At 67.3% G+C, this 21,984-nt stretch overlaps 7 protein-coding genes across 7 annotated transcripts; 4 read left to right on the forward strand and 3 right to left on the reverse strand.

The window, feature by feature from the left end:
• Positions 1 to 114: 114 nt before the first annotated feature.
• Positions 115 to 2,206, forward strand: RHOBADRAFT_54539 (uncharacterized protein; the record flags this gene model as incomplete). Its single annotated transcript, XM_018417371.1, has 8 exons — positions 115 to 168; positions 233 to 332; positions 408 to 536; positions 622 to 753; positions 832 to 923; positions 991 to 1,089; positions 1,160 to 1,894; positions 1,962 to 2,206. The coding sequence occupies 7 exons, from the start codon at positions 115 to 117 to the stop codon at positions 1,889 to 1,891; spliced, it is 1,338 nt and encodes a 445-aa protein (XP_018270005.1). The 3' UTR covers positions 1,892 to 1,894; positions 1,962 to 2,206.
• Positions 2,207 to 2,523: 317 nt separating this feature from the next.
• Positions 2,524 to 6,741, reverse strand: RHOBADRAFT_28354 (uncharacterized protein). Its single transcript, XM_018412822.1, has 13 exons — positions 6,663 to 6,741; positions 6,507 to 6,551; positions 6,350 to 6,434; positions 6,113 to 6,281; positions 5,932 to 6,052; positions 5,505 to 5,862; positions 5,244 to 5,428; positions 4,746 to 5,174; positions 4,601 to 4,673; positions 3,931 to 4,523; positions 3,195 to 3,861; positions 3,035 to 3,118; positions 2,524 to 2,970 (listed from the first exon to the last, which is right to left on the reverse strand). Exons 2-13 carry the CDS (start codon positions 6,544 to 6,546, stop codon positions 2,721 to 2,723), a joined length of 3,054 nt encoding a protein of 1,017 aa, XP_018270006.1. The 5' UTR covers positions 6,547 to 6,551; positions 6,663 to 6,741; the 3' UTR covers positions 2,524 to 2,720.
• Positions 6,742 to 7,548: 807 nt separating this feature from the next.
• RHOBADRAFT_54541 (uncharacterized protein) lies at positions 7,549 to 8,637 on the reverse strand (the record flags this gene model as incomplete). Its single annotated transcript, XM_018417372.1, has 3 exons — positions 7,549 to 7,832; positions 7,991 to 8,157; positions 8,257 to 8,637. 3 exons carry the CDS (start codon positions 8,635 to 8,637, stop codon positions 7,649 to 7,651), a joined length of 732 nt encoding a protein of 243 aa, XP_018270007.1. The 3' UTR covers positions 7,549 to 7,648.
• Positions 8,638 to 10,010: 1,373 nt separating this feature from the next.
• RHOBADRAFT_54542 (uncharacterized protein) lies at positions 10,011 to 11,060 on the forward strand (the record flags this gene model as incomplete). Its single annotated transcript, XM_018417373.1, has 4 exons — positions 10,011 to 10,095; positions 10,182 to 10,537; positions 10,614 to 10,686; positions 10,764 to 11,060. Coding segments are annotated over 4 exons (585 nt in total), but the record flags the coding sequence as incomplete, so codon positions are not given.
• Positions 11,061 to 11,417: 357 nt separating this feature from the next.
• On the forward strand, positions 11,418 to 12,353 carry RHOBADRAFT_54543 (uncharacterized protein). The gene is made up of 4 exons (XM_018417374.1): positions 11,418 to 11,551; positions 11,627 to 11,850; positions 11,918 to 11,990; positions 12,073 to 12,353. Exons 1-4 carry the CDS (start codon positions 11,485 to 11,487, stop codon positions 12,141 to 12,143), a joined length of 435 nt encoding a protein of 144 aa, XP_018270009.1. The 5' UTR covers positions 11,418 to 11,484; the 3' UTR covers positions 12,144 to 12,353.
• A 202-nt stretch (positions 12,354 to 12,555) lies between these two features.
• RHOBADRAFT_54544 (uncharacterized protein) lies at positions 12,556 to 14,977 on the forward strand (the record flags this gene model as incomplete). Its single annotated transcript, XM_018417375.1, has 12 exons — positions 12,556 to 12,713; positions 12,822 to 12,950; positions 13,054 to 13,200; positions 13,275 to 13,368; positions 13,440 to 13,537; positions 13,607 to 13,718; positions 13,784 to 13,840; positions 13,907 to 13,990; positions 14,053 to 14,325; positions 14,410 to 14,548; positions 14,645 to 14,783; positions 14,902 to 14,977. Exons 1-12 carry the CDS (start codon positions 12,574 to 12,576, stop codon positions 14,975 to 14,977), a joined length of 1,488 nt encoding a protein of 495 aa, XP_018270010.1. The 5' UTR covers positions 12,556 to 12,573.
• Positions 14,978 to 16,775: 1,798 nt separating this feature from the next.
• Positions 16,776 to 21,963, reverse strand: RHOBADRAFT_49969 (uncharacterized protein; the record flags this gene model as incomplete). The annotated part of the gene is made up of 6 exons (XM_018415280.1): positions 16,776 to 17,033; positions 17,127 to 17,352; positions 17,812 to 18,985; positions 19,056 to 20,471; positions 20,551 to 20,697; positions 20,769 to 21,963. The coding sequence occupies 6 exons, from the start codon at positions 21,961 to 21,963 to the stop codon at positions 16,776 to 16,778; spliced, it is 4,416 nt and encodes a 1,471-aa protein (XP_018270011.1).
• Between the last annotated feature and the right edge of the window lie 21 nt (positions 21,964 to 21,984).

Here is a 21,984-nt window from a genome sequence, read left to right on the forward strand (position 1 = left end):
ACCGACTCGCACCGGCAAAGCACGCCGCCCTCGCCGCTCTCCACGGCCCTCAGTCGCCCTCCTCCCCACACACGCACCTCTCGCTCGCCCCTCGCCTCGCGTCGTCTCGTCGCTATGCCTGAGCAAGACATCCAGCTCACCTGGGTCACCTACTTCAGCGGCGGCAAGGTGCGTCCCTGCCCTCCCGTCTCCTCGTCGTCGAGCCATCCTGACAGGTCGTCGCCGCTCGCAGGGGATCCGCATTGGCGTCCTGCCGATGACGCCGTCCGTGTTCGCCTTCTTTACGCTGTGCAACTACACCGAGACGACGATGGGCCCGACTCACGAGCTGCGTGCGTCTCTGCGTTCCCCGTGCTCCACTTCAAGCCGCCTCGCTGACCCGCCCTTCCCCCCTCTTCCCGCGACAGGCGAGGGCGAGGTCTACCTGTTCCGCGTGAGCAAGCCCGAGGCGCTCGTCAAGATCATGGGCGACAAGAGCAAGGCGTACCGGCTCTGGAAGGCGTGCGTCAACGTGATGCACCTCTCGTCTTTCTCGCGTCCGTCGTCCCTTTCCCTCCTCTCAGCCTCCCTCGAGATCTCAAGATGCGTCCATACTGACAGTCTCGCCGATTTGGGACACAGGTGGCCTGTACACGAACATGGAGAACCTCTTCCCGTGCGAGGACCTCGCCGCCGAGCTCGACCACGAGGGCATCCTCACGCCCGAGCAGCTTGCGCAGCTGCGCGCCGTCATCGAGAAGGCCAAGACGAGTCGTACGTCCACCTCCCACTCGATATCTGGCACCGGCGTTCCTCAAGCGCGAGAGCTGACCTCTTCCTTCACGCCGTCAGAGCCCGTCGACCAGAAGGAGGAGCTCAAGGCCGTCACCAACCTGGACGCAGGACAGCGTCGCGAGCTCGAGCAGCTTCTCGACCGCCAGGCGGTGAGCTCACGTCCATGCGCAAGTCCCACGCACCTCAGATCGTCAGACTGACCTCGCGCACTCGCAGGGCGGCCCGTTCGACTTCTCTGGCGCCGCCAAGAAGCGCGACGGCCTGCAGGGCATCGAGGACCTCGACAAGAACGACCACCAGCTCACGACCGAGCAGGTGCGCCTTCTTTTCGACCCAATCTCCTCAGGTTCGCGAGGACTGACACGGCTTGTATCCCCTCTCGCAGGTCATCGCAACGATCGAGGCCGGTTACGCTCGCGTCGACGACACGGTCGTCAAGGAGAAGATGGCCGTCACCATCAAGGGCATGTTCAACGACGCCACCGAGTACCGCGCCGCCAACCTCGCGTTCCAGCAGCAGCAGAAGCAGCAGCAGCAGGCGCTCGACGGCAGCTCGGCCGCGCACGGTGACGACAACGCGATGCAGGTCGACGAGACGCTGCCGGACCCGGGCAACTCGGCCAAGCGCGCGCGCGAGATCGCCGAGGCGAGCGCCTCGAAGCAGACGAGCGTCTCGAAGAAGCAGAAAAACGACGTCGCCGCCTCGACGGGCGACCGCCAGCGTGGAGGAGGTTTTGGCACGCCGAGCGCGGTCGAGCAGGGCGTCAACGGCAAGGGCGGCTCGGCGTCGTCGTCGAGGGTCGCGGGCAAGAAGTCGTCGTCGTCGTCGTCGTCGAAGGTCAAGGGCCAGGGCAAGGGCGGTGCGACCAACGCCTCGTGCGGCACGTTGGCGTCGTTCTTTGGCGTCACAAACGCCGTCGCGTCCACCTCGCGCTCGTCGAACGGGCGCCCGACGAGCGTCGGCAGCAACGAGCGCGCGCCGCGTCGCGGCACGAGCCGCCCGACGTCGCACGGCAAGAAGGCGTTCGTCGTCGACACGGACGACGAGACTAACGACTCGAACAAGGAGTCGTTCGTCGATGACGACGAGGAGGAGGAGGCCCAGTCGACCGAGTAAACGGTGCGCCCGCCTTTCACTTTCGTCAGCGCGACGTCGCAGACCTGACTCGGTACGGCTGCCGTCGCAGGTCAAGCCCTGAGCCCCGGTCGGCTGGACCGACCCCTCCCACCCCGTCCTCGTCTTCCTCTCGCCCTTCTCGACATACCCGCCTCTCTCCTCCTCCCGCCGTCGCCCTCACCTTCTTCCTTCCTTGGCTCCTTTTTGTCGTCGTGGTCGTCGTTCTCGTCCTTCTGGATATCTCTCTCGTGTCAGTACCCCGCCGTCCGACCTCGCAACCGCAACCCCGGTCGAGTCGGCAAGTCCTCGTTCCCCTCTCTCTCTCTCTCTCTCTCTGCCAGACTCGTCGTGCGCTTTTGCCCTCGCACCTTTTCTCCCTTTGCCACTTTGGTAGCTCGGCGCAAGCCCTTTTGGTCTCCTTAACGTTACTCGGGTGCTCGCAAGGAGAGAGGAAGGGAGAGTGCTTCGACCGTGCTCTCGAGCGTCTCGCTCTCGGGCCCTCGTCGAGGATCCGGCCTTCTCAAGTCGACGGCCGTGGCTCCGAGCGAGCCGGCGTTGCACAGTAGCGGCTCGACATCATTCTGTACGGTCGACTGTCTCGCGAAAGCTCTCTCGCTTGAACGAGAGAGAGAGAAGGTCGAACGAGTGCTTTGCGAGGGCCGTGCGAGGAGCTAGACAACGTTCTACGAGGAGGGGTACAACATGTGGTGCACAGAGAGGACGCGGGGTGTACGAGGAGGAGGACCGAGGAGGGCATCGGGAGTAGAGGGCAAGGAGAGGAGGAGGGAGGAAGAGAGCGCGAGAGGGAGGAAGAAGAAGATACGAGGGCTCAGGCGAAGTGCGCGGGATCTTGGGTCGTGTCGGCGCCGATGGTCTTCCACGCAGAGAAGACCCCGGTGAAGCCGTCGTCTTGCTCCGGGTGCGCGGCGTGCTGTTTTCTGTACCACGCGCGCTTGAGGAACTTCCAAAATTCGACCGCGCCGCAGAACAGCAACGTGGCGACAAACGCGACAATCCACTCCCAGGAGCACGAATCGTGTTTGAACACGACTGTGTTTAGAGTTGGGATATATACGAGACTGCTCGGGGAGGTCCAGGGTCAGGCAGGGGACGTCGAGGAGGAGGAGGAGGAGGTGGACGCACGGGAAGGTGATGAGGAAGCCGATGACGACGCTCCAGAACAGGAACTGGTTGCCCCAGACGTCGTGAGCCCATTGCGTGTACGGACTGAGGTGCGGAAGGCAGAGTCAGTACCGGCGCGAGGAGGAGGCGAGGAAGGAGGAGGAGGACGTCGCCGACGCACCGCTTCTCGGTGCCCGGACGACCCATGTGGAAGAACGAGCGACGCAGGTCCATCATCTCGAGGGCGAGGAACAGGAGGCAGAAGACCATGGTCGCCCAGGTCGCCGAGCGGGCGCGGAAGACGAGGCGCGAGCCCGGGTCGCCGTTGATGGTGTTGTTCGAGTCTCGGCCGAGGTTGCCGTCGCCGAAGCCAAAGACGATGACGGCGAACGTGCCAATGTCGACGGCGGCGCCGATGATGCCGTACACGAGGATGTCGAGGAGGACCTCGGGAGCAAAGACGCCCATCTTGAGGTTGTGCGGCTTGCGCGTGAGGATGTCCGGGTCGGCCTTCTCGGCGCCGAGGCCCATGGCCGGGAACGACGACGTGATCATGATGACCCACAGGATCTCAACGGGCGCGAGCGGGAAGACCGACAGGTTGTCGTCGTCCTTGAACGCGAGGCCGATGAGGAGGACGAGCGCCTGCATGACGTTGCCGGCGAGCAGGTGCAGGACGAACTTCTGGATGTTGGTAAACATGCGACGACCCTCCTCGACGGCGGCGAGGATCGAGGCAAAGTTGTCGTCGGCGAGGACGATGTCGGACGCGTCCTTGGCGACGTCCGAGCCGTTCTGGCCCATGGCGATGCCGACGTCCGAGCGCTTGAGCGAGGGCGAGTCGTTGACTGTGTGCGGGAGAGGCGTCAGGGTCGGGTCCGGAGGGCGGGAGAGGGAGGAGGAGGAGGAGGACGCACCGCCGTCACCGGTCATGGCCACGAACGCCTTGCGACGGTGAAGCGCCTCGACCATGCGGACCTTGGTGTGCGGCGCACAACGAGCGATGACGAGGGGGAGCATCGGGAGCTCGTCGACCTGGTCGTCCGAGAGGCGGTCGAACTGGGCGGCCGTCATGACCATGGCGTCGACGGCCTCCTTGCTCATCGTGTTGACCTGACGCGGGAGGATGCCGACCTGGAGGGCGATGGCGCGAGCGGTGGCGGCGTGGTCGCCCGTGAGCATGTGGACCTGGACGCCGGCGCCGTGGCACTGGCGGACGGCACCCTTGGTCTCGGGACGAGGCGGGTCGTACAGGCCGACGAGGCCGAACAGGGTCATGCCCTTCTCGAGCTCGGTGCGGTCGTAGTCGCCGTTCGACGTCGACGGGCCGGCGAACGGCTTGGCGGCGAGGGCGAGGACACGAAGACCCTGCTCGGCGAGCGCCTCGACGTTGGCGAAGATCTCCTCCTGCGTCTTGTCGTCGATCGGCTTGGGGCCCTCGGCCGTCTCGATCGTGTCGCACACCTCGATGAGGCGCTCGACAGCGCCCTTCATGAAGACGAACTGCTTCCTGCGAGTCGGCGGTTTGAGAAGGTCAGTTCTCGGGATCGGTCGAGGGGCTCGAGCGCGAGGGGAATGAGGACGCACTCGTCGCTCTTGCGGACGTAGAGCGTGCTCATGCGCTTGACGTCGCTGTCGAAGGGCGCCTCGTACATGAGGTCTGCGCAGGGGAGGGGCAGAGAGAGAGTCAGGACGGGCTCGGACGGGCTGAGGAGGGAAAGCGAGGACGTACGCCAGTCGGGCGAGTCACCCTCGACCCAGCGCTCGCGGCCCCAGTCGAAGCGGTGCGCGAGCGTCTGGATGGCGCACTCGGTTGGGTCGCCTCGGGCGGTCCAGCCCTCGCCGTCCTTCTTGAAGACCTTGGCCGTGCTGCACATGCTCGCGACGTTGAGGAACGTCGACAGCGGCTCGCCGCCGTCCTTGAGGAGGTCGGACGGGCCCTTGGGCTGCGGGCGCGACTGCTTCTTGGGCTCCTGCGACGCCTCGGCGGCCTCGGTCGTCTCGCCGTCCGACTTCTTGGCGTCGGCGGCGGCGGCCGACTCGGCGGGCGAGATGGGCGAGTGCGAGAGCTCGGCGATGGTCGGGTTAAACGGCTCGGGCGACTCGCCGACGTAGATGGTGCCACGAGCGGGGAGCCAGGCCGCGCGAACGACCATCTTGCCTGCGAACGAGTTTGGGAAGGTCAGGTTTTGGCCGAGGTCGAGAACGAGAGAGACGAGGAGAGACTCACCCTGCGTGAGCGTGCCAGTCTTGTCGGAGCAGATGTCGGTGACGGCGCCGAGGGCCTCGAGCGAGTCGAGCTTGCGGACGATGACATTGCGGGCGACCATGGCCTTGGTGCCGCCGGCGAGCGTGATGGTGAGGACGACGACGAGCGAGGCCGGGATCATGGACAGGGCGGTCGCGATGGCGTACCTGCAGGTCGAGGGCGCAGACGCGTCAGGAGGACCGCTCGAGGGAGAGGAGGAGGAGGAGGAGGGAGAGGACGCACAGGATGATCTCGTTCTTGCCCTGGAAGTCGTTGGCGGCGAAGCAGAACAGCGCAAAGACGCAACCGATGCCGAAGAGCGAGATGGCGAGCCACGACAGGGTGCGCTGCAGGGGCGTGCCGACGTTGGTGCCGAGGAACTGGCCAATGATGTCCCAGGTCGTGAGGGCCCACGCCGCCGGGTACCGGTGCCACGGCGCCTTGCCGTCCTCGTTGCGGCGAACCTTGCGGACCTTGGAGTCGCCGCCGCGAAGCGACTCGGCGATAGCGCCGATGGACGTGTTCATGCCGGTCGCGACGACGACGCCCTTGGCGCGGCCCTTGGTGACGGTGCTCGACGAGTAGGCCATGGTGATGCGGTCTGCAGGGGAGTATGTGAGTCAGGTCGTGTCGTAGATAGGTCTCGCGAGACAGAGAGAGGCAGACGCACCGCCAACGCCGACGTCGCGAAGGTCGAAGTTGCCGCCCTTGGTCTCCTCCTCCCAGCTCGCCTCGGCGTCCTTGGCGACAGGGAGCGACTCGCCGGTGAGAAGCGCCTCGTCGGTCTCGAACTGTGTACGTGGACGAAGGTCAGACGCCGTACTCGAGAGGAGAGAAGCAGCGAGACGCACGTTGACGGTCTCGAACAGGCGCAGGTCGGCCGGGATCGTGTCGCCCGTCTTGACCTCGACGATGTCGCCGACGACGACTGTCGGCGACGGGACCGTGATGATCTTGGAGTCGCGAATGACGTGAGCGTTGGGCGAGGCGAGCGAGCGGAGCGAGTCCATCGTCTTGGCGCTGCGGGCGGGTTTCGGGTCAGTTCGGCGTCGCTGTCGGCGGGGAGGATAGAGAGGAAGGGGGCTCACGAGCTGAATTCTTGGAAGAAGCCCACGCCGACGTTGATGGCGATGACGGCAATGATGACGCCGCCCTCGATCCACGACTTGATGGCTGTGCGAGGAGGAAGACGAGGTCAGCTCGCCGCCGAGTGCTCCGACGACGATAGCGGCTGCGCAGGCTCACCGAGCGATACCACCGCACACGCGACTAAGACTAGAACCATCGCGTCTGCAGGTAGAAGAGGAGGAGGAGGTCGAGAAGGAGGAGGAGGGGGACGGGCGGGCCGGCGAGGTCAGTTTCTGCGCCTGCGGCGACAAAGAGAGAGGGGAGGGGACGCACTGCAGACCTGGCCGGCGAGGATCTTCCACGGCGAGACGCCGCCGCCGCCCTGGAGCTCGTTGGGCCCGTCGCGCTTGAGGCGCGAGTCGGCGTCGGACTTGGTGAGGCCGTCGTCGAGCGACGTCTCGACGCGCGCGGCGACCTCCTTGGCCTTGAGCGCGAACCAGAACGTCTCGGTCGCCGTCTGGCCCGACATGCTCGGGCTTAGCTTCTCATCGGCGGCGGGCGCTTTGCCGTTCGAGGCGGATGCAGGCATGCGAAAGTCGAGAGGTGCTGCTGGTGGTTGCGGGTGGGTGTAGATAGGGTGCTGTAGTGCTGTAGGTAGAGCTCTAGGTGCGTGTCGGAGCTCTGGTGGGGTGGTAGAGCTGGTGCGCGATGAGCGAGGAGGAGGAGGAAGAAGCTGTCGGCGGCCGGACGCGAGCGTCGCGCGAGGCTGGCTTGCCGTGGGGGCAAGGCTATCGTGCCAAGCCCAGAAGCAGGCAGCGAGGCCGAGCGTCTTCCCCTGCAGCGCGAGCGGAGCTGCATGACGGCGCCGAACCAAGGAGGGTCGACCCTCGCCAAGACCGGGCTCTCGACTTCGAACTCCGCGCCTTGCCGCGCCTGTCGTACCTTCCATCTCTGCACTCGCGCTCTCTCCTGAAGGCTGTCCCGCGAGCTCCTGGCCACTCTGCACGCGCTGCAGCAAGCACGAGATGAGAAACGAAGCGGCCCGTGCGCGCGAACCGAGCGGGCTCCGGCCCGCGGCGCACACGCCTCGCCCGGCACGTGCGGCAGCGGGCCGGCGGCGTCGATCGCTCTCGCTTGGCGGTTTCGGCGTCGTTCTTGGCGACGCCTCCGCTCGCTGCAACTCCACGGCCCTCTCTCGCGCGAACCGCTCGTCGCCACTGACGTGCTCGAGAAACTGAGATTACGAACCCGCGACCGGCGAGAGAACAAAAAATGACGAGGGAGAGGAGCGCATCGTCGACGAGAGGGAGAGACGAGGCTCAAGCGGCCTCACCGAGCGCGCGAGCGTCGTTGTTGTCGAGGATCGTCGCAGGGTGGCCGGCGAGCGTCTCCTGGTGCCCGAGCGGTGCGGTCGACAGGCAGGCGTTGACGAGGGCGCGGCCGAGCGTGACGGTCGAGATGGAGAGCGACGAGCCGATGAAGGGAAGGCGAGGGACGAGGGCACTGCGAGTCGACGTGGATGGGGGTGTGGGAGACGGCGAACGAGAGGATGGTGGGCGCGAGAGGCGGAGCGAGGCAAAGAGTCAGTCGACGAGTGACAAGGAGGAGGGAAGGAGAGAGAGAGAGAGAGAGGTTCGGCTCCGAGGACGGGATCGACTCACACAGCCACCTGCTCAGGGATGCGCCGCTCGCCTCGCCCACCCGGCGCAAGCAGGACGCCCGGCCTGGCGATCACTGCTCGTGCATAGCCCAGCGCGGCCAAGCCCTCCTCCGTGAGGCCCTTCGACTTCGAGTAGGGGAAGAACGACGACGAGTCGGCGCTCTTGGACTGTATGCGCAGGCAGAGTATCAGTCGCTGCACGTGCACGAGGCCGACCGCGACGACGGTCGGCGAGAGCCAGGTCGGCGAGAGAAAGAGGGGACGGACCGAGACGTAGACGACCGACTGCTCCTTGCCCTCCTTGCGCGCCGCCCTTGCCGCCGCCAGGACGTACTCGCGGTCGATGCGCTCGAAGCGCTCTGCGCTGCCGGCGTTGGCGCGCGTCGTGCCGAGCGCGATGAGGACGGCGTCGGCGTCGGCGTCGCGCAGCTTGGCCGTCTCGGGCCCGCCCGCCGTGCCCTCGCTCAGGAGGGCCTCAAAGTCGAGCGACTCGTGGCGGAGCTTGTGGTGGGCGGGAACGGGCGGCGCGGTGCGGCCGAGCGTGAGAACGGTCGAGATGCGGGCGTCGGCGAGGGCGGCGGCGAGAGCTTGGCGGCCTGTCTCGCCGGTCGCGCCGAGGAGGATGAGGCGCTTCTGCGTGGCGGCCATGGTCTGGCTGGCGAGGATCAGGCGAGGGACGAGTCGGGAGCAGAGCGGGGGAGGTTCGACGAGGAGGTCGGCAACTGCGAGGGATGCGAACGGGTTAGCTCTGCCAGGTCTCCCCGAGACTGTCCCTTGCGCTACCGAGTGGCTGAACAGGTCTGGGACTCGCCTGGTTGCTGAGGAGGGGAGATGGAGATGACGAGGTTTCGAGATGAAGACCGTCGACGAGGACAGCAGGGCGGCGGCTGCGAGTTGGACGGGTGGACAGGCTGGAGCGAGTAGAGCAAGTTGCACTGGCTGTAGCACGGCCTGAGTGGGGGGGAGAGACGGCAGCTTCGCCAGTCGCCTCCTCCGTCGCGAGTGGGGGCGGGTCGTCGTCCTCCTGCTCCGACGACGACGGGGCAGCTCGTGCACGTGCTGCAGCAGCAAGGACGGCAACCTGGTCGACCGCTCCGCCGCTCAGCTTCACCGGCAGCTCGCCGCGCGACGCCGCCGTTCCCACACTCCGCATCCCTCCTCGACCCCGCTCGAAGGGCTGCGGCCGCCTCCCCGCATGCCGCGAGCGCATGGAGAAGCCGCGCGCGGCGGCTGCGGACGTGCCCTAAGCTGTAGCGCGTTCGCGCCGTAGCGCGTCGCCTTCTTCCCGGCGCCCTGCGGCTCGACGACGGCCCGCCTCAGGCGCTGCAGGGCTCGCCAGCTCCGCTCGCGCGCAAACGCCGATGGTCGCCGTCTTCTCGTCCAACCTCGTCGAGCGCGCGGCGTCGAGCGCGTCCGCCTTCCAGTTTGCCGGCCCCGCCTCGCACAGCTGCGTCCAAAGCGCGCGCTCGAGGCTTCTACGAGCGCCGCAGCTTGCCCAAGTCCTCGAGGCGGAGCTCTCGCACCGTCCAGCAGAGCTCGCACGCAGAACCCTCGTCGCTGGGTCGAAGCGTGTATTGGCTTGCGCTCGCTCCCCCTCAATCTCGCTGCGCAGACGGCGTCAGTGGTTGGCTCCCTCTCGACCTCGACCTTCCCGCCGCGGTCGACGCCGACGCGAGCTGGAGCCACCTTCGACGAGCGCGATCTCTGCCTTTCCTTCAGCGCCTGTGCTCGAACCTGTCCGACGCTCGTTTCCTGCGCTTCTCGGACAAGGCCCGATCGCTTCTCGCCTCGAGCGCCTTTGCGCTAGTCAAGGCTCGGATTCTTTCGCCCTGCCGGCCGGCGTCGAAGGTCGCAACACTCGCACAGAGCCCCGAAACCTGTCGGGCAGCAGACTCTCCATCGAAGGATGCTTCTCACGCCGCGCACACAGGGTCGTCAACGGTCCTGCAGCACCCCGACCTCTCGCTCCCTCTCTTTCCCGCCAACCTCCACCTCGTCTACCTTCCTCGACCCTCACCCCTCGCCGTCCTACAGCTCAACATGGTCAAGATCTCCCTCGCCGTCTTCCTCGCCGCCCTGCTGAGCGTCGCAATCGCCAGCGCCGTCCGTGCGTCCCCTCGTCTCTCTCCCTCTCTCCCTCTCCCTCCTCGCTCGAGCCCGTCCCTGACGCCTCTCGTCGATTCTCTCGACAGCGTACGACGCTCGCGAGGCCCGCATCGTCAAGGTCCGTGCGCTGCGCGAGGCCGCCGAGCAGGCCAACCTCGTGAAGCGCCAGGGCAACTCGGCCTTTGGCCACTCGCAGGGCAACGGCCGCGGCAACGGCAACGGCAATGGCAACAACGGCAACGGCAACGGCAACAACAACTCGGGCAACGGCAATGGCAACGGCAACGCGGGCAATGGGAACGGCAACGGCAACAGCGGGAACGGCAACGGGAACGGCAACAACGGCAGCAACAACGGCAACGGGAACAACGGCAACGGTAACGGCAACGGCAACGGCGGCGTCCCTCCCCCCTTCCAGTTCGACCCGTACAACTGCGGCAGCGTGCGTCGACGTTCGCCTTGTCCTCCTCCCCCTCCTCGAACCTCGTCCTGACTCAGCTTTCGACGCCCTCTCGCAGCGTGGCGCCGTCTGCCCCGCCTCGTACAACGGCGTTGGCACCCCGTCGTGCACGTACGGCGTCTGCTCGCTCCGTGCGTCGTCATCGCCGCCTCTTTTCGTCCTCGGCCCGCACTGACCCTCGCTCTGCCTTTCCTCCTTCCCCACGCAGGCTGCCCGCCCGGCTACGTCAACTACAACTCGCAGAACCCCGAGCTCCCGAGCTTCTGCGCCCCGGCCTAAGCGTACACGCTCCCTCGTCGTCGTCGTCGTCGCCGCCGCACCGTCCTTCCTCCCCTTCCTTTTTCCTCCTGCACATGATTGCGCCTCTTTGGGTCCACCCTCCTTCACGACTCTCTCGTTCCTCGTCTTGTCTCGTCTCGTTCTCTTACTCGGCCCATAGAGCTCTGTGTAGACCTTGCGCGTCTTGCGAAGCCAGCATCGTCCTTCTCAAGTTCGCCTCTCCTCTCGGCGCTCGACCCGCTCGCGTCGATGTCAAAGCGCGAGTTTGCTTTTCCCGCTTCTCGCTTCGTTTTTTTTTGGCCCACACGTGCGCCGCTCTCCCTGCTACTGTAGTTATCTACAGTTCGCGCCTGCTCGAACAAGCCGCGATCGCGTTCTCCACGCGCGGCGGACGAAGCGCGCTAGCACCTACTCGTCTTCGTCCCCTCGACTCTTCTCCGCCCGTCCTCGCTCAACGACCCTAGAGACCGCTGCGGGGCAGCGCGCACTCAATCGCTCGATGCTTCTCGCGAACAGCGAGAGGGCGGTCGCCGTCTCGCGGCGAGCGGCTCTTCCTCTTCCCCCTCCCACCGACCTCGCCGCACGTTCTCCTTCCTCGTCTCCTCGCCCTCCCCCTCGTCCCTCCTTTCCTCGTCACCTCTGAGCCCACCATGGTCAAGCTTTCGCTCGCCGTCTTTCTCGCCGCGCTCCTGAGCGTCGCCGTCGCTGGCGCCGTACGTGCGTCGCCTTCTCTTCCTCTCCCTCCTCGTCTCTCAGTCACCCGATTACTGACTTTCTCGCCCCGCATATCAGCCGCCGACGCTCGCGAGGCCCGCATCATCAAGGTTCGCGCCCTTCGCGACGCCGCCGAGCAGGCCAACCTCACCAAGCGCCAGGGCAACTCTGCGTTCGGCCACTCGCAAGGCAACGGTCGCGGCAAGGGCAAGGGCAAGGGCAAGGGCAAGGGCAACAACGGCAAGGGTCACGGTCACGGTAACGGGCCCGACCTCGACTTTGACCCGAAGAACTGCGGCAGGGTGCGTCGACGCTCGCCTTCTCGACCTTCCTGAGCCGCAGCCTGACCAGTCCTCGTACTCCCTGCAGCCCTTCTTCGAGTGCCCGGCCTCGTACAACGGCGTCGGCACGCCGCACTGCGACTACGGCCACTGCAAGCTCCGTGCGTCTCGAGCTCGTCGCGCACGTCTCATTCCGTCGCGCGCACTGACCCTCGGTTCCTCGCCCCGCGTCTCGCCGCGCAGGCTGCCCTCCCGGCTGGAACCAGTTCCTGTCGCACCACCCCGAGCTGCCCAACTTCTGCGCCCCGGCCTAACGGCGTACGCCCTCGCACCGCCGACAAACTCTCGCTCGCCCTCTTGCCTTTCCGCCTCTCGTACATGGTTTTGCCTTCACTTTGCGTTCGTCGCCTCTCATCCTCGGCTCCTCGTCTCGTTCGACCTTTCCCACAACCTCTAGAGATCTATGTAGATGCGCTGGGCGCACTTCTGCTGCGACGCGCTTGCCGTTCCTTTCGTTGCGCCCTCGCAGAGCGACCGTGAGAGTCCGAGAGATCACATTTGTCTTTCTTTCTCGGGTCAGTTCCGTGAGTGAGAGATTCTGACTGCCTTGCACGAGAGCAACTGCCAGAAGATGAGGACGCCAGCGAGAGAGAGAGCGCTCCTCCTGGCGCCGCCGCCGACGCCGGACGACGAGTGGCTTTCTCCCACCGCTCTCCCCGGCCCCCACGACTGGGTGCACGTGCCATGGCTGCCTTGAACGGCGGCACTGGCGGTGCAGACGCTCCACCCGAGTCGCCCCTGGTCACCTCCTTCCTCGACAGATTGTCCTCCGCCCAGTTTGGCCGACTCTACGCCGCGCCGGCGAGCTGCCTGTCCATCTTCCGGTGCGTTCCTCAACACTCTTCTCCCTCTCGCATGCGCGCGCAGCCCCAACGAGCGAGTATTGACCCTCTCTCGACCTCCTCCCCACCTCGCACTGATGACACCTCCAGGATCCTCCCCGTCACGGCGAGGCATGTCGTGCTCAACATGCTATGGTACGACGAGCTCGTGCGAGTGCGCGACGTCGCCCTGTGGGTCCGCGAGCGCAAGAGCGAGGGCGGCGACAAGGGCGAGCGACGGTGCGTCCACTCTCCTCCTCCTGCGGGTCCTTGCCGGGGCTGTGCACGCCTGTGGAGGCGGCCAAGATGACCAGGTGAGCTGACTGCGGCCCCCCACGCGCAGGCACCTGACGGCGACCCTGTCGGCCCTCTTCCACCTGCACATCCTCTCGCCGCGAGGCGCTCACCCTTCAAGCGCCTTGAGCGACGACGCCATTCTCGACATGAGCGAGGGCTTCCGGGACAGCTTCAAGCTCGCGCTCACTGGCGGGTGCGTCCAACCCCTCCCCTCGTCGCACGTCTCGCCCTCGAGTCGAGCGCTCACCATGTCCTCCTCGCCTGCAGCGGCAAGAAGGGCTCGTTCGGTGCAGCGGCGACGGTGCAAGACGACGAGATCACGGTGCAGTACCTCGACACGTACGCCGAGACGCAGTGGGAGGTGCGTCGTGCCCGTCCCACTCTGTCGACCATCGAAAGGGCGAGCCTGACCCGGCCCTTTTTATCGAGCAGACGATCCAGCACTTCATGGTCGGGTCCGAGTCGGGCGCCAAGAAGCCTGGCGACAAGGTCCTCGGTCTGCTGGCCAAGAGCGGCCTCATGTTGTCGACGTGCGTCCTCGCTTCCCTTTCCCTCATCCTGCCGGCCCGGGACTGACCCTCTCGCCACCACCCACGCAGGACCGCCTCGCTCCGCAAGATGCGCATCACGTCCAAGGGCTTCCAGTTCCTTCTCGAGGACGTCAACACGCAGCTGTGGGACCTGCTCCTCGTCTACCTCGACGAGTCTCAGGTGCGCCCCATCGCCTTTCTTTGTCGACGAGCCTCGAAACTGACTCTTTCTCTCGCCCGCCACAGGACCTCGTCGAGACGATCGGCTTCCTCTTCATGCTCAGTTCTCTCGAGCTGGGACGGGTGCGTCGGCGCCGCTCTCTCTCTCTCGCCCAACGGTCGATCCTGACATCGTCCTGTCCCTCGCAGGCCTACCTCACCGACAGCCTGAGTCGGGCACAGCTCGGCGTCCTGCAGGACCTCGCCGAGTACGGGCTTGTCTACTACCCCGATGTGCGTCCTCGCTCCCTCCCTCGACAGCCCAAACGGCGCGCTCATGACGACCACCTTAACAGCCGCGCTCGTCCCTCTTCTACCCGACCCGCCTCGCGACAACCCTCACCTCGTCCGCACCTCCCCTCGTCTCGTCGCGTCACACGAACGAGGAAAAGGGCTTCATCGTGCTCGAGACCAACTACAAGCTGTACGCCTACACGTCGAACCCGCTCCAGATCTCGGTCCTCGGCCTGTTTGCCCACCTCAAGACGCGCTTTGCCAACTTTGTCACGGGCCACATCACGCGCGAGAGCATTCGCGAGGGCCTCGCCAACGGCATCACGGCGAACCAGGTGCGTCGGCGTGCCGCCCTTTCTCTCTTGCCGACGTTGCTCTCTGGCCGACCGAGACTGACTCTCTGCCTCACTCTCGAGCAGATCATCTCGTACCTCTCTTCTCGTGCGCACCCGCAGATGCGGGCCCACGCCGGCAATGACGACAAGCTCCTCCCGACAACGGTCGTCGACCAGATCCGCCTGTGGGAGCACGAGCGGCGCCGCATCCAGACGACCGACGGTGCGTCCCGCCCTTCCTCCTTCCTCGTCTCTCTCTCGCCTCCTCAGCGCGCAACGACCCCCTGACGTCGCTCGCCCTCCCTCGCCGCAAAAACAGGGTTCCTGTACGACGACTTTTCGTCGACGCACGACTACGAGCTCGTCGTCAACTATGCGCGCGAGATCGGCGCCATCGTGTTTGACGAGCCGCGCATGCGCAAGGTGTTTGTCACGGCCGACGGGCACCTCCAGGTCCGGTGCGTCGCGCTGCGTCCTCTCGCTCTCCCTCCCTCCTCGTCTCGTCGAGGTGGTCGGGCGCGTGAGCGCGGACGAACTCGCCGACGCATACTGACTCTCTCTCTTTTGCGCCCGCAGCGAGTTTATCAAGCGGCGCATGGCGGCGGCGCAGCAGGAGGCGGCGGCCGCAGCAGAGGGAGTGCCGCCAGCATGAGCGCGAGCGAGGAGGCTCGAGCGGGGAGAGGGTCGTTGCGTCTGGCCGAGCGCAGCTCGTCTGGACGAGGTGCGAGGTGGTGCTGTAGTAGGGCGTGTTGTATGTACTCTCAAGCAGGGCGTCGCCGTCATTTTGCGAGACCAGCGCTCCGCCGGCGCCGGGCCGAGATGCGACGACAAAGGACCTGGAGAAGCGGGGTAAGCTGGTTCGGCTCGTCCCTGCTCGCTCTCCTCGCTCTCTCGCACAGCTTGCACGCTACACGCACGCTCGCCTGCCGACTGGCTGCGATGCTGCTGCGCCTGCTCGCGCCCTGTCGACGCGCAGCGAGCCACGGCCTCGCCGCCCGGTCGCTCGTCGCCGCCGTCGCCTCAAACCGCTCCTGCAGCTCCGCGACCGGCCCAGTTGTCGAGCTCAAGCGCCTGTCAGCACCTGAGCGGTACATCTACGAGCCGGCGAGTCGACTCGCGGCGCCGAGCGTCGTCGTCGAGCAGGACGAGGTCGTCGAGACGACCGCCTCCTCCTCCGCCTTCTCGTCGCCGTCAAGCTCTCCTGTACCGGCAGCAGCTACGTCCACGGCGACGGTCGAGCATGTCGAGAAGGCGGTCAAGGTCGACGAGTGGGCATGGCGGCGAGCGCGAGGTGCCGGCCTCTTTCGCTGGTTATGTTGTACGTCCGCTCCTCTTTGGCGCCTGGTGTTCGCCCCCACCTGACTTCCCGCACGCACAGTCAGCCGGTACCTGTTTGCGCTCCGCAATACCTTCCACCTGCGCGACCTCAAGCTCTACAGGCCGTCGACCTGGTTGCCCAAGGGCGCACCGCCGTTCAAGATGGTCGAGCGCCGCAACGAGGACGGTCTCTCTTATCTGGGCGTCAGCCACGTGCAGATCGCTCGGGTGGAGGACTATCTCGTCAGCTCTGGACGAGCGAGCGCGGCTCGAATGCCCAAGCTGTCGCTCTCGTCCGGCCTCAAGAACCCAGGTCTCGCCAGTGGTCGACCCATCCTCGTCGCCGACAAGACGTTCTCCAGCGTCCTCGGAGGTCTGCGCCGCCGCAACGCGCTCAAACGAGCGGCATTGCGGCGTTTGCAGGACAGCGACGAGCCTTCAGCGCCGGTCGTCGAGCCGGGCACGGACCTGTCCGCCAAGAACCCGTCGTCGGCGACAGCTCCTCCTGCGGCATCCTCCTCCTCTTCCACATCTCGACCGACGTCTTCGAGCTCATCGGCAGCAGGCCTGTCGACGGTGTCGCCTGTTCTCGACGACACTGTTCCAGACGGCCTTGTCGAACCGGCCGCCGATGGCCTCGCCGACGTCCTCGACGCCGATGTCGCCGTCGATGAGCGCTCAACTAGTCGAGCGCCAGACGCTCCTACTCGTCACCTGCCGCTCAAGTACTACGAGGTCGTCAAGGAGGCGAGCCGGGTCGCCTCGAGACACTTTGACCTCGAGGCGATGCGTTTCGCCTACGCGCACGCCGTGCAGCACGGCAGCGCCGCCTTCCTGTCGATCGACCTCGAGTGGAGGGCCGAAAAGCGTGCGACGTACCTGACCGAGGTCGGCTGGAGCTCGCTCGAGTTCATCGTCGACTCGGAGACGGGCAAGGTCGAGGAGCGACGAGACGGTCTACAAGCCTGTGCGTCCCTGTTACCTCTCTCTATGCTCGAGGTGTCTCCCTTATTGACAAGGCCTTCTCTCTCTGCAGTCGTGCGCGAGAACACGCGCCAGGGCAAGCTCTCTTCACTCGACAACGTCAAGTTTCCGTTCGGTCGGACCGTCGTCCTGCCCCAACGTGCCCTGTATCACACACGCTCGCCGCCGTCATCCACACCCTGTCGTACCAGAAGCAGCTCTTCCTCATCTTCCACGACCCTCGCGGCGACCTGCGCGCACTCGACCTGCTCGGGTTCGACACGGCACGCGACTTTCACACGAACCTGCGCATGCTCGAGCCACTCTCGGCCGACGAGCGCGTCGCTCGAGTCGTCGACACGCAGCGTCTCTTCAGCGCGTGGGTCGGGCGAGCGCCGAGGACCGGCCTCGACCGGGCCTGCGCCGAGCTGCAAGTGCGCACGGACCGCGAGCTCTTTCACAACGCCGGCAACGACGCGCACTGTGCGTGTCCCTCTCCCTGCCCACCAGCGTCACCTCACTAACCCGATCTCGCGCGCGCAGACACGCTCGCCCTCTTTGAGCGCCTCATGAACCGCGCGCTCAGGCCCGACCCGACCTCGCCGCTCGTGGTCGGCCTTTCGGAGCGCCCAACAGCAGCGGCGCTCGAGGAGCTGCACCCGTCCTTCTCGCAGAACGAGCAGCAAGAAGTGGAGGACGACGAGGAGCAGGAGCAGGAGCGTGAGCAGGACGATGGTCGAGACGAACCTGTTGAGGAGGAGGCGCAGGAGGGGACGTCGGCGTCGCATTGAGCACTCTTCTCGGTCATGTCTCCTTGTTGTTTGTACGCCCATACCGCTTTGCAAGCCGCACCCCTTCCCTCTCGGTCGTGCTGTCCTCGAGAGCGTCGAACGCGAGCTGCCTGCTGGCTCCCTCCCTCGAGAGCGGCGCGCCTCATCGCAGGCTCGATCCGCCCCGGCCGTCGTCGCTGAGCGTGCACACAGCTCAAGCCAGTGGCACCTCGCGACTCGGCGGCGGCGGAACAAGCTCGAGCGCAGAGAGGGAGCTCTCGCTCGCACCGGAACCTCGGCGGACGGCCCTCTCTCGACGTCCTCCTGCTCGCGCACGAAAGGGGCCTGGAAACTTTACAAGCGACAAGTGTCCTACGAAATAGAGACGAGGGGAAAGCCAAGGACAGAGTGGTACAGGTGCGCGCGCGTCGCTCACGCCTCGAGCTCGACGCCCGAGTCCTCGTCGAGCATGCTCGCGAGGCCGGCCGCCCGCCGCGAGATGCCCGTCAGGGCGTCAACGAGGAGCTCCTTGGCGTCCTCGACGCGGCTCACGACCTCGTCGTCCTCGACAAGCTCGTCGGCGTCGTGCTCGTGCTCGCGCGCCTGGAAGAGGTCGCTGCCGAGGAGGCGGCGGAGCGAGAGCGTCTCGGCGTGCAGGGCCGGGTTCGGCTTGAGTGCGACCTTGACGTCGTCGTTGTCGCCGCTCGAGGTCGTCGGCTCGACGTAGGCGCCCTGGCGGCGGACGAGGAGCCACGAGAGGGTGACGGTCGCGAGGAGGTCGACGTCAGACGAGGGGTGCTCGGTCGGCGAGGTGAGGAACGTCGACAGGGCGGTGCTGATGGGGCCGGTGAGGGCGGGCGCGATTAGGCGGAGGAGGGGCGCGGCGCATGCGAGGCGCGAGAGCGCGTCCTTGGACCCGAGGACGAGCTGCGCGAGGAGCGTGCGCGCCTCGGCGAGGTCACCTGCCGTCGACGAGGGCGACGACGACGGCAATGACGACGATGTCGACGGGTAGGTGCCGGCGCGGTAGCACGACAGGAAGACCTTGGTGACAAGGGCGAGGTTGCGGAGGTCCGTGCCCTCGGGCATGGCCCGGTACACGACGCCGGCCGTCTCATCGGCGTCGGCTAGGCTGGCGAGCGACTCTGCGGCAGCCTCTGCTGTCGGCGGCGACGACGACGACGACGCGGTCGAGCCTGCGACGGCGACAAAGATGGTCGACCACGCGTCCTTCATCGCGTCGTGGCACGCGTCCTCGGCGACGACGAGGAGCGGCACCGTGTCGCTCGACGCCGACGCCTCGTCGGCCTGCTTGACGGACCTCGACTCGGGCGCGAGCAGGCCGGCGACGGTGGCCCACTCGCTCGCGAGCGCGAGGTCGACGAACGAGTCGCCCTCGGGCGCGTCAACCTTCTTGCGGCGCGCCGCCATGCGCTGCCAGCGCGCCTCGGCCCAGCGGGCGTGGCCGAGCGAGAGGAGGTGGATGGCGAGGAGGGCGTCGACGGCCGAGTGCGTCGTCGAGGGCGAGACTTGCGGCCAGGCGGGCGAGCGCGAGAGGTTGCACAGGCGGAGGAAGGTGTAGAGGCGCGCAGGACGGGCGAGACGATCACCTGCGAGGCAGAGAAATGTGTCAGTGCATGTTGAGCGCGAGAAGAAGGACGAGGTGAGCAGGGGACGCACCGACGGTCGCCTCGATCTCGGCGACGCGGACCCAGGCAACAGCCTCCTCGACGTCCTCCTCGCTCGGACCCGCTCCGTCCTTCGACCACGTCAGGCCCGTGACCCTCCTCGCGACCCACACGAGGGCCTCCTTGGCGAGCGCGACGGGCAGGCCGAGTGGCCCGGGCGCGTCGACGATGCGGAGGAGCTCGCGGCGCGCTGCGAGCGCCGACGCCCGGCCACTCGCGTACGAGCTGTCGGCGGTGGCGGACGTGGTCGAGAGCGCCGTCAGGGCTGCGACCGCCTGGGCGCGACGGCGGGCTCGAGGTGAGGGCCCGGCGGCGGCCGGCGGCGACGAGCGGGGAGAGAAGAGGGGGAGGACGAGGTAGACGACGGTGGCGAGGAAGGTGGCTGCGCCGAGCGCGACGAGGCCGCTGACGAGCGACGGGTGCAGGCGGTCGGCGAGCGTGACCTCGAGCGGGAAGTCGGTCGCGTTGCCGGCGCCCGAGCGGCGCACGATCCTCCCGGTGAGGACGCGCGCCGCCGCAGCGCCGATCGACTCCTCGGCGACGACAGCCGAGCCGACGAGGTCGTACCCGAGGCCGCCGGCAAAGCTGACGCCCATAAACGACGCGAGGAGGACCCGGCCGTTGGCCGACGCCGCGCCGTGCTGGCCCATGACGGCGCCGGGCGAGACCGACAGCTCGTCGCCCGACGAGACGGGCGACGGCGGGAAGACGTTCTGCGCGCGGCCGGCGAGCGAGTCGAGGTGGGCCTGGTTGTGCGCATGGACGTGGCGGTACTCTTCCGTGAGCGGCGGCGACAGGCCCGACGCCGAGCTCGCGACGGGGGCACCGCCGCGCCCGCGAGCCTTCTTGGCCGGTGCGGCAGCCGCAGAGGGCGCATCCGCCTTGCGGCCGCGCTTGGTGCCCGCCGTCAGGGCGGCCTTGGGCGCCTTGGCCGCCGGCGCCGGCGCCTCGTCCTCGTCGTCCTCCTCGTCGCCGCCCGAGCCGTCCTCGTCCTGCTCGTCCCGCGCACGCTGCTCGCGCTCCTCGGCGCGCGTCACCTCGAGGACCTCGCGGCGGCGCTCAAACTCGGCGACGAGCGCGTCGCCGCCGCCGACCATGTCGCGGACCATGGTCTTGAGGAGCTCGATGTCGGCGTCGCGGCTCTCGCGCGCAAAGCGCAGGTAGTCGATGTACTCGTTGGCCTTGTTGAGGATGACGCCCTTGGACAGCGTCTTGGCCGGGGTGACGCCGTCGACGAGGCCGGTTGGGGTTTCGGGGATGGCGGCCGAGGCGAGCGTGAACTGCGACGCTTTGCGCTTCGAGACGGGCATCGACGGGAGCGGCTTGAGGTGATGCAGCGCCGGGATCGTGTCGCGCAGCGAGGCGAGAGCGTTGTTGATGCTGTTGCGGTACTTCTGCTCGACGGCGTCTGTGAGAGAGGGTCGCACCGAGTCAGTCGAGCTCGCGCAAGGGCCGACGAGAGGCAGAAGGAAAGAGCAAGGACGCACTGTGCCCGCGGTCCACCTTCTTGCCCTTCTTGCCGCCCTTGCCCGCCGCCGGCTTCTGCTCGTGCTCGGCCTCGCCGTCCTCGCTCTTGCGCGCCGAGTTGCGGTTCAGGCCCGGCAAGTTGACGTCCGGGTTGAGCTGAAGAAGAGCTGCAGGCGGCGCGAGAGAGGCAGAGTCAGTCTCGAGGCCTCGATATTGAAAGAGGAGGAGGAGGACGCACGAGCTGGGTGCATGGCGCTCTGCAGGCCCGCATTGGCGATGACCTCCATCGGGCTGCGTCCCCTCTGCTCGCTCTCGGTCGTGCCCGCCTCGCCGACCGGCGCCTGCGTCCGGGTGCGCGTCGTGCGACCGCGCGCGGCGCCGCCGAGGGTCGACGGGTCGTGCGCGGCGCCCGAGAAGCCGTACAGGCCCGACTGGGCGCTCGGACCCGCGTGCAGGGACGGGACGGCGATGCCGGCCGTCGCGGCGAGCGACGTGAAGGCGGGCTGCTGCTGCTGCTGCTGCTGCGCGAGCGGCTGGTGGTGGTGCTGCGCGTGCGCGTGCGGCTGTGGCGCGACGGCGACGGGCGCCTGGGCGGCGCCAGGAGGCGAGAAGGACGAGAAGGTCGACAGGGGCGACGTGTAGTCGACCGAGAGGCGAGGCGCCGAGGGCGACGCGCCCGAGGCGGCCGCCGACGCGGGGGCGAACAGCTGCGCCGGGTTGAAGCCCGACATGCCGCGGATGTCGATCGGCTGCGGCTGCTGCTGATGGTGCTGGGGGAAGGTCGAGACCGAGGCGGCGTAGGGCGAGACGCTCGATGCCGGCGAGCGGGTCTGGAGGGGCGGGTAGGTCGGTGCGGACGGGTACGGCGACAGGTGCGCGTTGATGCCAGGTCCGGCCGTCGTCGTCGGCGACGAGTTGGTGAACAGGCTCTGGAGGGCCGCCGTGTCAAAGTCGCACGACAGGTTGTGCGGGAGCGAGAACGGCGGCGAGTTGGCGAGCGCGGCCGACTCGGCGGCAAAGTCGAACTGGGCCGACGACGACGACGACGGGTGGTGCGCGCCGCCGTACTGGCTCATGCTCGAGCTGTACGGCGAGCTGCCGGCGTCGGACCTCGCGCCGGTGGTCGACGTGCCCGCGCTCGAGAGGTCGCCCAGCCTCGCCGCCCCGCCGCCGCCGCCGCCGTCGATTCCGCCCATCAGGGCCCGCGCGAGCTCGTCCTGCGTGAGCATGCCCGTGCCCTTGGTCCCACCACCGCCTGCGAGACCGTCAAAGCCGCCGAACGCGTTGCCCGTGAGGAACCCGAGCGAGTCTTGGTGGTCGAACGACGACGAGTCGGGGCCCGAGGCGGAGCCGTCAAACGCGCGCGGGTCGCTCTGCGCGAGCCAGTCGGTCGCAAAGGCGCTGTGCGCCGAAAACATGTCGTCGGTGCTCATGGTCCTCGCAGCGGGTGCGAG

This window comes from Rhodotorula graminis (assembly GCF_001329695.1).
Source record: "Rhodotorula graminis WP1 unplaced genomic scaffold RHOBAscaffold_9, whole genome shotgun sequence".
NCBI classification, from domain to species: Eukaryota; Fungi; Basidiomycota; class Microbotryomycetes; order Sporidiobolales; family Sporidiobolaceae; genus Rhodotorula; species Rhodotorula graminis.